Genomic DNA, 15,681 nt, shown 5'->3' with positions numbered 1-15,681 from the left:
AAGGGCCAGGGCAATAGGGTTCCCGTGGAGAAGGAGAGCGCTGTCCTGGTTTAACTTCGGCTTGGTTTTCCGTGAACCATCCTGAGTGGATGTGTATTCAAGAGTCATGACCTAAGAACTTGCCTGGGATTTTGTTTTTGTTTTTGTTTTGTCTTTTTAATGCCGCAGCCTGGCATGTGGAGATTCCCAGGCTAGAGGTTGAATCGGAGCTGTAGCTGCCGGCCTACACCACAGCCACAGCAACATGGGATCCAGGCCACACCTGTGACTTACGCCACAGCTCATAACAATGCTGGATCCTTAATCCACTGTGTCAGGTTGTTAACCCATTGAGCCATAACAGGAACTCTTTTTTTGATTCTCATTCTTTTTCTCTTATAAAAGTAGGAAAGAACAGAGATGGTCTTTGAAAATCTCTGTATCATACTTTTAAAATGAACATGTTTTCTTGGTTAAGAGGTTCAGCTCTTTACATGTGGATAAGGGAGTGAAGTTACCTGAGCTTCCTTAAAAATGGTCTGAGGCATCCCCATATCACTGGATGTGCCCATTTAAAAAAATATCACACAACCTAAAAGTTGAGAGCTAAGTCTTATTTGGGGCAAAATGAGGACTCCAGCCCTGGAGGCAGCATTTCGGGGAGCTTTGAAGTAGCTGCTGTGGGGAGACAGGGAAAGGCCAGTGTACCCGTGATGTTGGTGGAGGGGGAGGTACACGCCACCCAGCGCACGTTTTACGGGTTACTACTGTTCACGAACAGCACATGTCACCCGAAGGATTGTAGTGCTTTTCTAAACACAAGCAGAGGCAAATATAGGGCTCATAAAAATTTTCTCCAGAAAATATCTCCGACCTGTTTGGCCTTATCCTGGTCTTGGTCAGAGGTTGTCGAGGGTCGGCAGCTGCAGCGGCTCAGGATTCAGCTCATGTAGAGGCAGCTGGCACGTGCCAGGCTCCACCTCCACGCTCCACACCCCAGGTGCCCAAACAGGCCCCTGCCGCTGCCCGTGAACCTTATCTGTGGGGTTGGGTGCCTGTGTCATTTCTCCCTGAACTTTGATGCTCTAGGCAGCCACACATTTCTGTCTCGTACTTCCTTGCTTGTCTAAGTTTGGGCCACTTTGCCTAATGTTAGTGTTCTACTAAAACTCTTCGCCTTCGTCTTCAGACAGATTTTTCATATTTCTTAGAAAATTTGGTATTACCTAATTTTACTTATTTTTATTTCTTTTTCTTTTTAAGGCCCCACACCTGCGGCATATGGAATTTCCTGGGCCAGGGGCCGAATTGGAGCTGCAGCTGCTGGCTTGTGCTACAGCCACGGCAACACCGGAACCAGGCCGCATCTTTGACCTTCCACAGCTCATGGTAACACCGGAATTGTTAACCCACTGAATGAGGCCAGGGATCGAACCCGTGTCCTCATGGATATTGGTTGGGTTCATTACCGCTGAGCCACAACGGGAACTCCCAGCTCATTTGACAGTTAGAAAGACTGATGCACGTGGAGTGTAGAGGCACACAGTATGAACTGGATGAATTAGATCACAGTCACGTCATGGGGAGAAAGCACTGGATTTGGGTATTTATCTTAAGATTAAGCTACGGAAGAGATTTTACTAAGAGATACCTTGATTTGGTTGAGTTAAGTATCCCTGTCTACTGTGGGGAAGGGGAGAGATGTGGAAATCAGAATGGACAGCTTAATTAGGTGATGGTATTTAATAATCTAGACTGGTGGCCCCTGGAGTTTTTATCTTATTTCCTAATGCATGTGTGTTTGTAGTTATCTATATGTCTGGTGTTGCCATATTGCATACATTCTGAAACATGGAAGAATACAAGTGTAAAAAGGATAAATGAGAAAAAAAGTCACAGAAGTAGAAGTACCACTGTTTAATTTCCCATCTTAAGTGTATGTGTAGCGTTCTAGGGCACACGAGTCCCGCTTTGAAAACCAAGACATCGTGGATCTAAGCAAGAGATCAACTATGGAGTTAGTTTGGAGAGAGAGGTGAGGAGATCGCATGTACAGACCTTGGAAATGGGTTAAATAGTAATAGAAAGAAGAGACGAGAAGGGCCCTAGATTAGTTTTGCATAACCGAATGGGTAACAGCACTGGTTAGAGAGGTAACAGATACTCCAGTAGTAAGCTCATCCTGTTTTGTTACTGTGCATTCTACCTGCAGTGGTGTTTTTTCTGAGCATATACTTAATGGTGCCGTAGCAATGCACGAGGCTGTTGGCGGGGTGGAGATGGAGATGATAAGGTGATTTGATGGACAAGACTGGATCAAGACTCAGGAGGAAGGAGTAGAGACGTGAATGTGAGACAAGGTTGCTTCTTGCCTTTAGAAGTGTTAGCATAAAGGATACGGCAAAATGGGAAAGCTGCAGACCCCTCCACTTCTGGTTGACTCGTGTAGTTTTGTCAGCTGGAAGCAGTCACTCATGCCACCTCTAAAAATAAATGGCTTAGGAGTTTCCATTGTGGCTCAGTGGAAACCAACTCATCTAGTGTCCATGAGAACTTGGGTTTGATCCCAGGCCCCTCGTGGTGGGTTAAGGATCCGTGTTACCGTGAGCTGTGGTGTAGGTCGAAGAGGCGGCTGGGATTTGGTGTGGCTGTGACTGTGACATAGGCCAGCAGCAGCCGCATCTCCGATTTGACCTCCAGCCCGGGAACTTCCGTATGTCGCAGGTGTGGCCTTTAATAAAAAAAAAGAAAGAAGAAAAACAAATGGCTTACAAAACAGATGCTGTACTGACACTGTTGCCAGTCAGGCCTAATAAATTATCAGCCATTTGTCAGCTGTTAGCAGTCATTTTCATGCTCACTTAGGAGGGAATAAAATGCATTTGAAGCCCTAAGTTGGAGGAGAATGAATGAAGAGAGGCTGGGGAACCCAGTCATACAAACAGTTTTGCCTAAGATTCAGTAATGGACAAAATGCATTTTTGTATGATGGTTTTTTTTTTTTTTTCCATGTGTGGCTATAGATGCATGATGCTTCATTTCCCTAGATATATAAAGATTTTTCCTTTATTAAAAACGGTAATTTTAAAACAATTTGAAATTCTTTTGAAAATGTTTTAAAGAGCCATTTTAAAAATACCATCACTGAATAAAACTTACTGTCTGTACCTGTCATGTCTTTTAGCCCAGTGCCCTGCAAATATGGTGCCCTTTTTTCCTCCTGGTTTTATTGAGGTATAATTGACAGATAAAATTGTAAGATATTTAAAGTGTACGTCACGATGATTTGATAAACGTACACATCATGAAAGGGTTTCTTCCATCTGATGAACACATCCATTACACATTTATCTTTTTTGGTTGGTTGGTTTTGGTAAGAACATTTAAGTTCTACTCTCTTAGCAAACTTCAGTTATACAGTGCAGTGTCATCAGTTATGTTTTACATTAAATACTCCATCTTTATCATCTTAAAGTTGAAAATGGGTATCCTTTTACCAGCCTATTTCACCTACCCCTCTAGCTGCTTGCATCCCCCTTTTCTACTTTGAGTTTCTATGAGTTTGGCATTTTTAGATTCCACATTCAGGTGACTGCATGCAGCCTTCGTCTTTTCTCGGTCCGGCTTCCTCCATTTAGCATGATGCCCTCAAGGTCCATCCATAGTATTGCTTATAGCAGGATTTCCTTTTTCCTGTGGTTGAGTAATATCTTTATCCATCTATCCGTTGGCTCTCGTGACCAATGCTGCACTGAGCATGGGAGCACGGGTGTATCTTTGATATCCTGTTTTCATTTCCCTTGGGTATACACCCAGACGTGGGATTGCTGGGTCGTACGGTGGTTCTCTTTTTTAATTTTTTGAGGAATCTCTGTGTTGTTTTCCATGGTGGCTGTACCCATTTATTCCCGTGGTACCTGTTTTGAACAACCATACTGCTGCTGTGTCTTCCTTCATTCTGGTCTAGATACTTTAGAACAGACACAGCCGCTTTCATTCTCTCTGAAAAAATGTCTACAGTAGAACCTGGCCATCGTGGAGGCGATGCCTGAGGGCCCGAGTGGTGTGGTCCAAAGTAGCACCGCTAATTTGGGTGCCCATGCTGTGCCCACTCCACACACCAGCTTTCCAGAGAGGACAGATCCGATGAAACCAGATCTGCATTTAAGCAAACTGCATTTACTCAGGAAAAATGCTGAGATAAGTTGTATCCTTGTTACCAATTGCCTTGGGAGTAACTGCCCGATAGTGGCAACCTCTAGTGTTGAAAGTCGGAGCATCGGGTCGGCTGTAGTCGTTACATACAGCAGTAAAGTTCAGTAGTGCTGACAGAGGTCAGCTTGTCATTTTCCTTTGCTGGTGTCTCACCCAGGGGTTCTGTTTCCCTGCTTGTATGAGACACCTAACCATGTTGGTTAAAAGGCAGGGGGAAGCCTGAGGGACAGTTGGTTTACAAACTACATTAGGAATAAATGAACAGCACGGCAAGACCACTTTATGTCCGAGTAACTCGTAAAGGTGGCCGTTTTTCTCTTCTAGAAGTCTAAGATAGGTATTAAAGTTTCCTTTTTTGATATACCTTAACCTCCTCAGTTCATGCTTTCCTTTAGGGCCGCGTCCTTATTTCTCTCACCCTAAGGCTATTTTAGTGTGCAAACTTAAAGCACCCTTTTTCTCCCCCCTGAATTTACACAATCTGAACCCTGAACATTCTTTTCCCATATGCCACCCTCCTCCCTTGACTGAGTGAGGAAAGAGTTAAGGGCATCAGTGTTAAGCCGGAAGTGCTCTTATCCTTATGCATATGATGGAATGAATAATTTAGTATCTTCGGGAAATGCAAACTGCAGTAGAATTCAAGCAACCTTAGGTCAGTATTTTACACGATGGTATGAAGTTAAAGTCAGTAGAAAGAAGATGTTTTAAAGATACCAAGTGCAAAAATGTTGCATAATAGTTTAAATTGTGACAAGATTGAGAGTTTCTGGCTGAAAATGCTTTGTTTTCTGCGGTAATAATGTTTTACCTGCATTCTGACAAATGTCGGATGACTTTTGGCCAAAATGATTGGTAATGGAACGTGGCAGTTTCTTTGCTGTCAGAGAGGAGATAATTTCTCAGGTTTTTCTTGTAAGTTTTTAATATTTTCCTTATGTTTTTCCCTCCCTTAAATATAAATTAAAGAAACTGAAGGATAAATCCTGGAGACTAGGCATGCTTATTTAATAAAGGCTTTATAGAAGTAGTCTTTTACAAACATCGGTAAGACAGATTTTTTAAAAGTTTAAACTTAAAATATAGTTACTGAAAATTTTCTAAGTGGTTTATCATCTTTGGCATGACCTGATTAGGCCAGTAGACATTTTATATTTATGTCTTTTTTATGTCATTACTGTAAATATTGTGCATGTGACTTTAATAATTGATCGGATGGGTTGAAATACTTAGCAAAGGTGACATTCATCAATCTTTATTTTGTGTTCGAAAATATCTGCTGTATTAATGTTCTTAAAGCAAGATTTAAACAATTGGATTATATTAAATCTGATTTCTAAAAATGATCGGAAATTATCTTGATGATTTAAGATTTATTACCATTTTCAGATGTGCAGTCTTTAAATATAAATTGGTTTGGTTCTGATTCTATGCCAACTTTTTTAGTTTACATTGTATTATTGAAAGAATATAGTATTAGAGGAAATCTAAAATGCTGTCTTGTTTGCCTTTATGTAGTCTTTCTTAAGTCAAGATTTTTTAATTTGTTCATTGTTTCATGATTAATACTAACGGAAAGACAAAAATCTTTCCTATGCTGAAAAGAATTTCTTTAGCATTTTATAGAAAAGTATTGATGTAAAGTTCTGAATGTCACTAATATAAGACTGAAAAAAAAATTGATTTTGTTTATCCCAAACCAGTTTTGAGTGTCACCTTGATTTTATTAGAAGACTTTTTCCCCTTTTCGTAAATTATCACCTTCTCATTATATTTTTTCACTTATAGAGAATTTACCTCGTTAATACCTAAGGGTAAATTTTAGTGTAGATAGCCTAAATATTAAATTGCTTTTTGATGTGGCCACACATTTTTTAATAAGATATTTTATCAAATATGTATACATATATACATACTGGAGAAGAAAGGAAAATAAAAATGTGGCTTGATAAGACAATGATTTTGATGTTTTTCAAAGTGAAAAATGAAGATATTCATATTTACATCACTTTAATTGCTGGAGGCGGTTGAAAATGGCTTTGGTATTTTTCAACCAGTAGAAACAAGTTCATCTCCTGTTAAGCTGATCTTAAGCATTTTCCCTAAATTTTTTTCAGCTGCAAATTCTTTTAAATTAGCAATACTAAAAAGGGGGTAGATGTCATGAAATTCACTCTAATGGCTGTAGATCTTGACTTCCTATGCCTCAGATCCATCTACTTTTAAAAATATAATTGTGCAACGCAAATCAATTGCCTCCTCTGATTGTATAACTCAGGAAATAAGCCTTTAAGTGTGTCACTTGATCTGTGGCTTCTTATAGGGTATCTCCACTAATAAGATAACACCTTCATTTCTTTAAGTTTATGTTAAAGAGGATACGTTTTTACTAAATTGCAGAGTGTCCAGTACAAGGATCTAGCTAGGACGTATGTGTAATACGTTTTGAACCTTTCCAAGCACCTTTTAGTTTGTGTGAAGTTCTTCAGATGGCCCCATTGTCCTTTGAAGCTTCTAACACCAAGGTGTCTGTTGCAGCCCAGAGCAAGGTTACTGCTACGCAGGAGAGCACTAATTTGCGATGTATTTTCTGTGGTAAGCAACATTATGTTTCCATTACTTTTTCAAGCTGTGGTCCATACTACTTGCACATTTCCATAACTTTTGTTTCCTTAGGCCATGGTCTGGTTTGTGGCATTTGGGATATACAGCAAGCTCCTGTTTTATGTTGTGATATTTGTTGTGGTTCGTGTAGGTGGTTTGGTCAGCTTTTGAGTTGGCTTCTTAGGATTTAGTCAGAATCAGGATCTTACAACTAAGTCTTGCTCACTTCTTCCAACACGAGCGGGCAGGGGGGAGGGGGTTTGTTCGTTTTTTGTTTTTAACCCTTTTGTTCGAGAAGTCTTTCAGATTAGAATTTAAGGGAAAAGGGTGTAGACCTCTTACTATGATTTGGGGAATGTCAATGTGATTTATTGGAAGGGAGCGTTTGCCTAACTTGAGTTAATCCTTAAGTGTACATTTTGTGAGGCAGATGTAAGCAGTTGCTTAACTGTAATAGGTTCATTTCTGATCCTTTGCTCATTAAGTTAGACATCTGTGGCTTAGCAGTGAATTTGGGCTTCAAGAGTGTTTTCTTTCACTTTCACTCTCATACACACGTGTGCACATATGTGTGTTGTCTGCATGGACAAACCTGTTATGTCACTTAGCCATTCCACACTACAGTTAATTAGATATATTCATATCCTTACATATCTGCACATGGACACACATGCTCAGACACACACACCTGAACTCTCTTTATTCTCATTTGACTCTAAAACTTTCTGTTTGAAAACCCAAGTTCAAAAAGTTTAAATCTTTAGAGCCTTTTTGTTTTTTTGAGTACTGTATGTCTTGACTGGCCAGATTATTTTATAAGAAATAAAATGATATAAATAAATATATATACTACTAAAATTTTTTATAAACACTTCAGCTGTGTACATGTACTTTATCCACGTGACTCAAGAGTTTTTGATGTGATTATTCAGTATTACTAATATTGTTTCTTTACCTTCAAAGAGAATTGTGTTAAGGTTTATATGCTTGCTGGTTTAGGCAAAGAAGCACGTGTTACACTTTTCCAAAAAATGAAAATTCTGATGCCTTGCCTGATCACCTGAGGTTTTATTTTACAGTCACTCCAGGTGACAGTTGCAGCCTGAGCCTGTTGTGCGGCTCTTTATAAACTCCCCAATCCTTCTCAGAGTCCTCAGTTAATCATTGCAGATTTAAAGTGTTAATTAGTGACTTTTATAACTGATTTTACTGCCTCCTCCTGGGGGCTCTTCCAGGCCATCTTTTGAACTAGCCATGAGGGATTGCTTGTGTTTGTGTTTGTTCTTAGCACTTTTTGACCTCTTTTTGAAAACCAGCTTGATGTCTATACTTTGCTCTCTAATGTGGAGGTCCACATGCAAAATAATAGAATTTACCCAATTGCAGAGAAAAGATTGATTCAGCCTTCATTAAGGTGAATTTTTTTTTATTGAAAATAATGTGTTAAAAAGCCGATCCCCCATTATTACCTTTAATTGATTTAACTGTGTACAAAACAATATAATTACCACATTGCTAAGGTTAATCTTGATTGTATTGTGTATAATAACACCTTTTTGTCTTTTAGTCCTGTGTTTTTAAATAGTCTGTGGCTAAGTGTGAAACTAGATCTGTGAAAATTAAAATGTGACAATGAGTGAAATGTGCGTTAGCCAAAATTCAGTATTGAGGTCAAGATTGAAATGCCATTCATTCCTGGTTTAGAGAGACAGTCTGTTCTGATTACCATCATTTATAAGCTATCATATCCGTGACATGGACACATTTTCTATATTAGAAACAGTAACGTACATGCTTTGCTATATAAATTCCCGCCAGGACAAATTAAAACCAACCATTGTCTTTGGCTATGGTGATAAAACAGAAAACTAACCCTCATACTGCTCCTGTTCCTTATGATATGACAACAGGAACAAAAAAGCTTCAGTTGTCTCTTCTCCTTTTAAACCCCAGACCAACTGTTAACCATCCTGTGATGCTCATAAAATATTGTTCCTTGCCCACTGGTTAGGAAAATACCTTTTTTTGCCTTCTCATGTAGGCATATGACCCATGTGAAGTAACTAATAGTTGTATTCCACGAAATACAGTGGCAGCGACAGCCTTGCCTAATCTTAATTGCCGCTTCATCTTGTGTGTGGTACTTTGGTATAATTTACCAATTGTATGTAACCCAACAGAATGTTTGACAAGAAGGAAGAATGTAATTGTGTAGCTGAAGTTCATAATATTTAGAACTCTTATTTAATGCTCACAGTATACCTGTATTATTTTTGAAATGCACATGAATTTGTGCATTGTGAGTTGACAATATTGATGGCGAAGAAACAAAATAACCCGATTAAATATGGATATGAGAAAATGCCAAGGGGAAAGCATCTCTTCTGGACCCCATTTAAAGAAGGTGTACTCAGAGACAAGTAGGTCATTATCACCCTAAACCATGTTGAAAAGAAAAGAATTTTCGGAGTTTTCCAGTTCTTGGGTTTTCCTGTTTTTACAAGGATCTTCCTTACAGTAAATTATTTTCATAATTAATAATATCATCCAGAAAATATTACCCACATTTTTAAAAATCCCCTTTTAAAACAAATGTGCTGAGTATGAGTAAACTTTGAATGTAAAAAATTCAAATTTATAGTTTTTATAAATTACTAAGAGACTTTTCTCTCATTCACATTTTTCGTGAGTTATATCAAATTTTGGTTATTTTACAAAAAAAACCCTTTAAATAAAATCAGTAGGATTGAGTTTGAATTTTGATGTCTTTCTCTTGAACATATGTATTTGAGTTAAAACTTACATTGACTGATTTTAATTGGTGAATTCAATCTGTTAATATTATTGTTGTGTTATAATACTTGCTGTAGATGTGAGTTAGTATGATTTTTTAAATTATTTGAGCAGCATGAGGTTTTAACTTAAATACACAAATACTATTTTTAAAAATAGTTAAGCATTGATGGTCTTGTGAGTTGCTCATGCTAAATGCTCACATTTAATGTTTTTGGATAAAGTAACTTTGGAGAATACCTCCCCTGGATAGTTTATTATTTTCTCAGACATAGGTCCCACCTTGTAGGTCCCCCTCTTTCTGCCAGAAGAAGTAAGTCAAGTTCATGACTTTAAGATGACAGTCTGGTTTTAATATCATTATGTTAATTTCCGAAAGAAGCAACAAATTCCAGTCAGTTTTAGACAAGTTATATATTTTCACTCAGGCAAACATTTTAAGTGCATTTTTTAATTTGGAAAGCTTTTTAAATTTTTTTTTTTTTGCTGTTGTTGCTGATTACATGGGATTAACATATTTTTATATTTCCTTTATGTGGCTCTTAAAATAGCAGTATCTTAGGAAATCTCATGAAATATCACTGCAGTTGTCATCTAATTTGTCTTTAGAGGACAAATTAAATGATTAATCTAAAAACATGTGTATAGAGATGAGGGGAAAAATTAGTAGGTAAGTTGAGATCAAATTATTTGTTTTTCTACACTTGGGATATGCAAGTACTGTATTTTATTCTAACGAACCTTATCCTCTTTGTGAAGTCTACTCCACTAGTGTAAAATACTTTGTGCTCTTAACTCATAGATTATGAGAAGTTCCTTTGGCACATGAAAGCATTTATATACTAACTTTTTTATGCTAGTGGTCTACAAAACACTTTCAGAATATCTGCTAGGAGCCTATGCTGGCACACTAGAATTCACCATTATGTACAGCATGGCTTTACTCAGAGTGGAAGATAACTACTGTTTTTGTATTCTCTTGTTTACTGGATTAGATATGAAGGCGGTTGTATTGTAACCATAGGCATTGTATATGAGGTCCAGTATTTTATTTACCTTATGTCATGACACATAATTTTTCTATCCAGTGACATTAAAATGTCCCATAATTTAGTGCCTTCTTTATGAGATGCTAAAAATGGGCCTGCATGTCATACGATATGTGGGAGTGGGTGGTCATTAGCATCTCGTGACAGAACCGTGGTAGTTTGAATGCAGGGTTTTTTTGGTTTGTTTGTTTGTTTGTTTGTTTTTAACCCCATATGAAAAGTTATTATGAAAACCTCTGATACATTAAAAATTCAGATAAGTAGGTTGATTATATGTGGAGGTTTAGCAGATGTTTGCTTTCACCAGTGCTGGAAATGCCAGGCCATTAAATAAGAGTGGCAACTTAAAGTGGGCAAATTTGATAAATGCATTAGCATGCATCAGTCTAGTAATAAGGTTCTCATGCTCTCTCTCTCCTGTTTTTCATTTCCAGTGTTCTATTTAGGTGAGTTTTTGAATTCTGATTTTTCATTTAAGTTCTCCCTCTCCACTTCATGAATAAGTATCCCAAAGAGAATGTCTCATTGTCTTAGAAAATGTCAAGCTTAGGTGCCTCTTCAGATGCTCATTGAACACTTGTTTTACTCAAAGCTCTTCATATATAAATGTTTATTTTTCCCTTATTGTTGATGTTTTCCATTTGTTTCAAGTAAGCCTTCTGGAGATAATGACAGTATTATGTTGCAGTCTTTCATTTGCTGTGTGTTATAGAAAGCTTATATTTTATTTTGCTAAACAAAAAGAAGATACATTTGTAAATATGTGATGGTTTTATGTTATTCTCATGATTTTATCTCCTCTGTCCAGCTCGGTATAAAGATAATGTTCATCTCTAATGTTTCCCTCCCATTTTAGGGCCGACATTGCCTAGGCAGAATTCACAACTACCCGCCCAAGTTCAGAATGGCCCATCACAAGAAGAATTGGAAATTCAGAGAAGGTAAATTGACAAGTTACTGTTTACACCTTTTCTTTCTAGTGCAGAAGACCAGTCTTTTAACGTCTGATATTGAAAGTAGCTTATGTCTCATCAGCCATTTGAAAGTCTGCACTTTTATTGTTAAGTTTGAATCATTGTTAATAAGCAAGCAGATTTGATAGGTTGGACAAAAAATGTTATAAAATTTCATACTTTTTTTGGGTAAAAAATCACACATATGTAAATTTGAAATATTTTAAATATACTTAACAGTACACAGAATGTCTTTGCACTTGAAGAGGTCTTATTTTTATAACAGCTATAAATTAATCTGTGATCATTATGGCTATTGCATGACAAATGTAACTAGAAAGTTGAAATCGTGTCAGCTGTTTGTATAAGGCAATAAACAGGATTTAGTATTGGCATACAGAATCATTCTGTTTATGATTAAACTGCTGCTTGAATGAAATCAGTAACCTTCATTATCTCAGCACAGCTTAGAGATACATTTGGAATTACAATGCAGACTCATTTATGGATGATTTTTTCTAAATTAACAGTCTCTACATTATAAGTTACTTTGTAACAAAATAGTTTTATAAAATTCAAGCACATTCAGTAACTACAATTGACACCTGTCTAACCAAGTGTCCCATTTGAAACACATGAAAACATCTTAGAGATAGATGTCAGTGGTGCTTTTTATCCCTAGTAGGTCACCCCTGTTTTGTTACCATTTCATAGATGGAATTTTTCAATTAGGAGACATTTGCTCCATGGCAAGCCAGCCTTTTTTCTTGTCATCTTTGATTTGGTTCTCACATTTGAAACATCCTTCATATTCTTTACATTGTCTTAATATAAGTGTCACGTTTCCCTGCCAGATGGGCAAAGGGATCTCTTGCTAAGGTTCTGTGTCAGCTGCTTTGCTTAATTCTTGAGGAACGCCCTCCAGGAACTTCCAAAATAAACTTCGTTTTTGCCACAGCCTATACATTCAGTTAGATCGCTTCAGAAATAGCCACCAAATTTAGTGAAACTCTGTCTGCTCTTTAGAGTGATGCTGTAAACAGATAACAAGTAAAACTGTATAAATAAGGAAAGCTTAAAGGATATAATCATTGCATTTCCACATTGAAAGCTTTAAAATGTACAAGAGAGCCCGAAATGGGGGCAGCTGCACGGCTGTGCCTTCCCTCATGTTAATCACCAGACTTAATCACTTCTAACCCTTTTCTCCTTTTAGTACTTTGGATGAATTCCTCCATAGTCATATATAATATGTTTACATTTCTATCTCTGGTCACATTGTAGATTGCAGCTCTTGACTCTGCATTATGAAAAATGGAGGCGTCTTCTCTTCCTCTGCCAGTTATAAGTAGTTATTATTTTTAGTTCTTCTGTTGGTTTCTCTTTCAAGTTGAAGCTGTGTCTTAGTGTTAGACGGTCTCTTAACTCCTCACCAGGGAAGAGGGATGCAGGAGATCTGTGCATCTTCTGCCCCTCTTCTTCCATTCTGCCGCTTGGTTTTGGTGGTCATTTTATGGTCAAGGTTTATACATTCGCACTCTTTCTGTAACTGTCCTTAAATCTTTGTCTTTATGTGAGTAGGTGATCTTTTTCCCCCTTCCTAGAGTTCTTGTAAACCTTCTTGTTAACCATGGTAGTCTGAGTTTTCACAAAGATGACTAGATATATTTTTGTTTGGGTCCCCGCCCTCGTGTGCGAAGCTTGATACTTAGTGGACGGACCATTTCCACTTGGAGACTTATCTAGAACTCTGAAACTTTTATTTCTTGGACCATTTCCTTCTCTCTGTTCCCTCTGATCTCTTTTTGGGGAGCTCCTGCTGGTCAGTTGCTAGGCCTCCTGAGTTATTTCCTTAGGATACTTTTAGTCAGATTCTACCTCTCTTTCTTTGTTCTGTATTCTTGATGATATTTTTAGCCATATATTCTAAACCAGAACTATCCAGTAGAAATAAAAGCTATGTATTTAAAGTTTTTCTAGTAGCTGTATTAGCAAACTAAGAAGAAATAGGTGAAATTAAGTTGATAACATATTTTACTTAGCACATTATATCCAAGAATATTATTTCAACATGAAAGAAGTATAAAAATTGGGAAGATATTTTACTCTCTTTTTCATGCTGTCCTCCAAATTCACGTATTTTCCACGTACAGCCCATTTCTGTTCAGCCTCATAATGAGTACACATGGTTCATGGCAACCTAATTAGACAGCATGGTAGTAGATCCTGTATAATCGAATCTTATTCTCCAGGAGCTTTTTTTTGTGGGGGAGGGGTGGTAATTATTCCTTTTTCCATACAGCCTGTTCTAGGATTCCCTGGTGGCCTAGCAGTTAAGGATTCGGCATTGTCACTGCTGTGGCTTGGGTTCAGTCCTTGGTCTGGGAACTTCATGCTGTGGGCACGGCCAAAACAAAAAAAATTTCAAAAGCCTGTTCTGAAATCATGATTGTATCTTAAGTCTCTCTCTTGTTTTTTTTGTTTGTTGTTGTTGTTTTATTTTGTTTTTTTGCTTTTTTTTTTTTTTTTTTTTTTTCTTTTTTCCTTTTAGGGCCACATATGGAAGTTCCCAGGCTAGGGGTTGAATTGATGCTGCAACTACTGGCCTATACCACAGCCACAGCAACGCCAGATCCAAGCCACATCTGTGACCTACACCACAGCTCATGGCAATGCTGGGTCCTTGACCCACTGAACGGGATCAAACCTGCATCCTCGTGGATTCTAGTCAGGTTCATGACCGCTGAGCCACGACAGGAACTCCTCCCAAGTCTCTCTTGTCTTGCTTTCTTTGCTTGAATTATCTCCTTTCTCTAGAGTGGTGGCGTTTGCCTTATTGGGTTTACTCAAATATCTGGTAGCCTTTAGTGATCTCTTTATTTCTGAAAAAAAGAATTCGTCTGAATAGTGTCAGTACCTGGCCTGGGTTCCTCTCCACCAAGGGGTTTGGGTGTTCAGGGCCAGCATTCTTCCCTGACGGAGGGCTGCTGGTAGGTCTCTGCAAGTAGCTGAGCAGACAGACCGACCGGCTCTCCTTTGGGGCACAAGAGTGGAGCGTAGACAGGCCTCAGCCCCACAGGGCTCTACCAAGAGGCAGCTTGTTCATTTTATGAAGAGAACAGTGCTCCACCCATTGAGCGGAGGTCAGGGAGCAGATGGATGGCTGGTACATTCTTTTCAGACAGTGTGTATTTATCCATCCGCCTGAGTAGTGGTGCATCGCCCATTCCTGTTCTCTGTAACTGCCGGTCTCAAGTTAGCTCTCTCCCAGATTCTTTTTCTCGTTTCTGCTTCAGCCCTTCTTAGTATGTGTTCTGGATTCTGGATGCCTCTGCTCTTCAGTCCAGTCATGTTCTGTGCTAAGTGCTTTGTTCCAAGCGCTTACGATACATCAGGGTGGAGAGTGGCAGCCAGAAAGCCTCACGCTAATCAGAGGTGAGAGGGAACGTGACTCTACGTGGTAGAGGATGGGAAGTGCTCCGGGGGCATCAGCCGAGTAAAGGAGAGGGACGGGGAAGTGCTGATCTAACTTTAAGTGGGTTGGTCCGAGTAGATCTGGTGGAGATAAAAGGCAGGAGTAACAGTGTGGATATCTGGGTATGGGCGTTAGTTACAGCAGAGGGAGCATCAGGCAGAGCCTGCAGGCCGGTTTGTGCTCTGTCTGTGCGGGGAGGACAGACCTTGGAGGCCGTGAAGGCCGGAGCAGAGGGCACAAGAGCAGAAGAGGAATGTACTGGAGAGTTTGAAGGTAATGAGGCGTCATGTCCTGTAGGTGATTGTAAAGAATTTGGCTTTTATTAATGAGAGTGATGAAGAACCATTGGATGATTTTGATGGGAATGATCTGGCTTAACCTTTTAACAGAATGAGACTGGCTGCTCTGTTGAGACCAGGCTACAGAGAAACACAAATGGAAGCTGGTGCAGAGCTGGGGTAGCAGCACAGCAAGAAAACTAGCTAAGAGGCAGTTGTAGGGGTTGCTGTCATGGCGCAGCAGAAACAAATCCCATTGGTGTCCATGAGGATGTAGGTTCACTCCTTGGCCTCGCTTAGTGGGTCGGGGATCTGGCGTTGCCGTGAGCTGTGGT

General features: G+C 38.9%; 1 protein-coding gene across 18 annotated transcripts in view; it reads left to right on the top strand.

The window, feature by feature from the left end:
* The window catches only part of ENAH (enabled homolog (Drosophila)), a 169,576-nt gene that overhangs the window by 106,012 nt on the left and 47,883 nt on the right, over positions 1-15,681 (top strand). For 5 of the 18 annotated variants that reach the window (XM_021064408.1, XM_021064405.1, XM_021064390.1 and 2 more), the window contains exons 4-6: positions 6,733-6,789; positions 11,075-11,086; positions 11,497-11,581. In XM_021064408.1, the coding sequence (XP_020920067.1) occupies positions 6,733-6,789; positions 11,075-11,086; positions 11,497-11,581 (154 nt within the window). Of the gene's footprint in view, positions 1-1,396; positions 5,110-6,732; positions 6,790-11,074; positions 11,087-11,496; positions 11,582-15,681 lie in introns of those variants that run through there. The other 13 variants (XM_021064410.1, XM_021064394.1, XM_021064409.1 and 10 more) reach the window with 7 other exon arrangements.

The sequence above is a fragment of the Sus scrofa genome, chromosome 10, assembly GCF_000003025.6.
Source record: "Sus scrofa isolate TJ Tabasco breed Duroc chromosome 10, Sscrofa11.1, whole genome shotgun sequence".
Taxonomy (NCBI): Eukaryota; Metazoa; Chordata; class Mammalia; order Artiodactyla; family Suidae; genus Sus; species Sus scrofa.
This window is presented reverse-complemented; position numbering and strand designations above follow the sequence as displayed.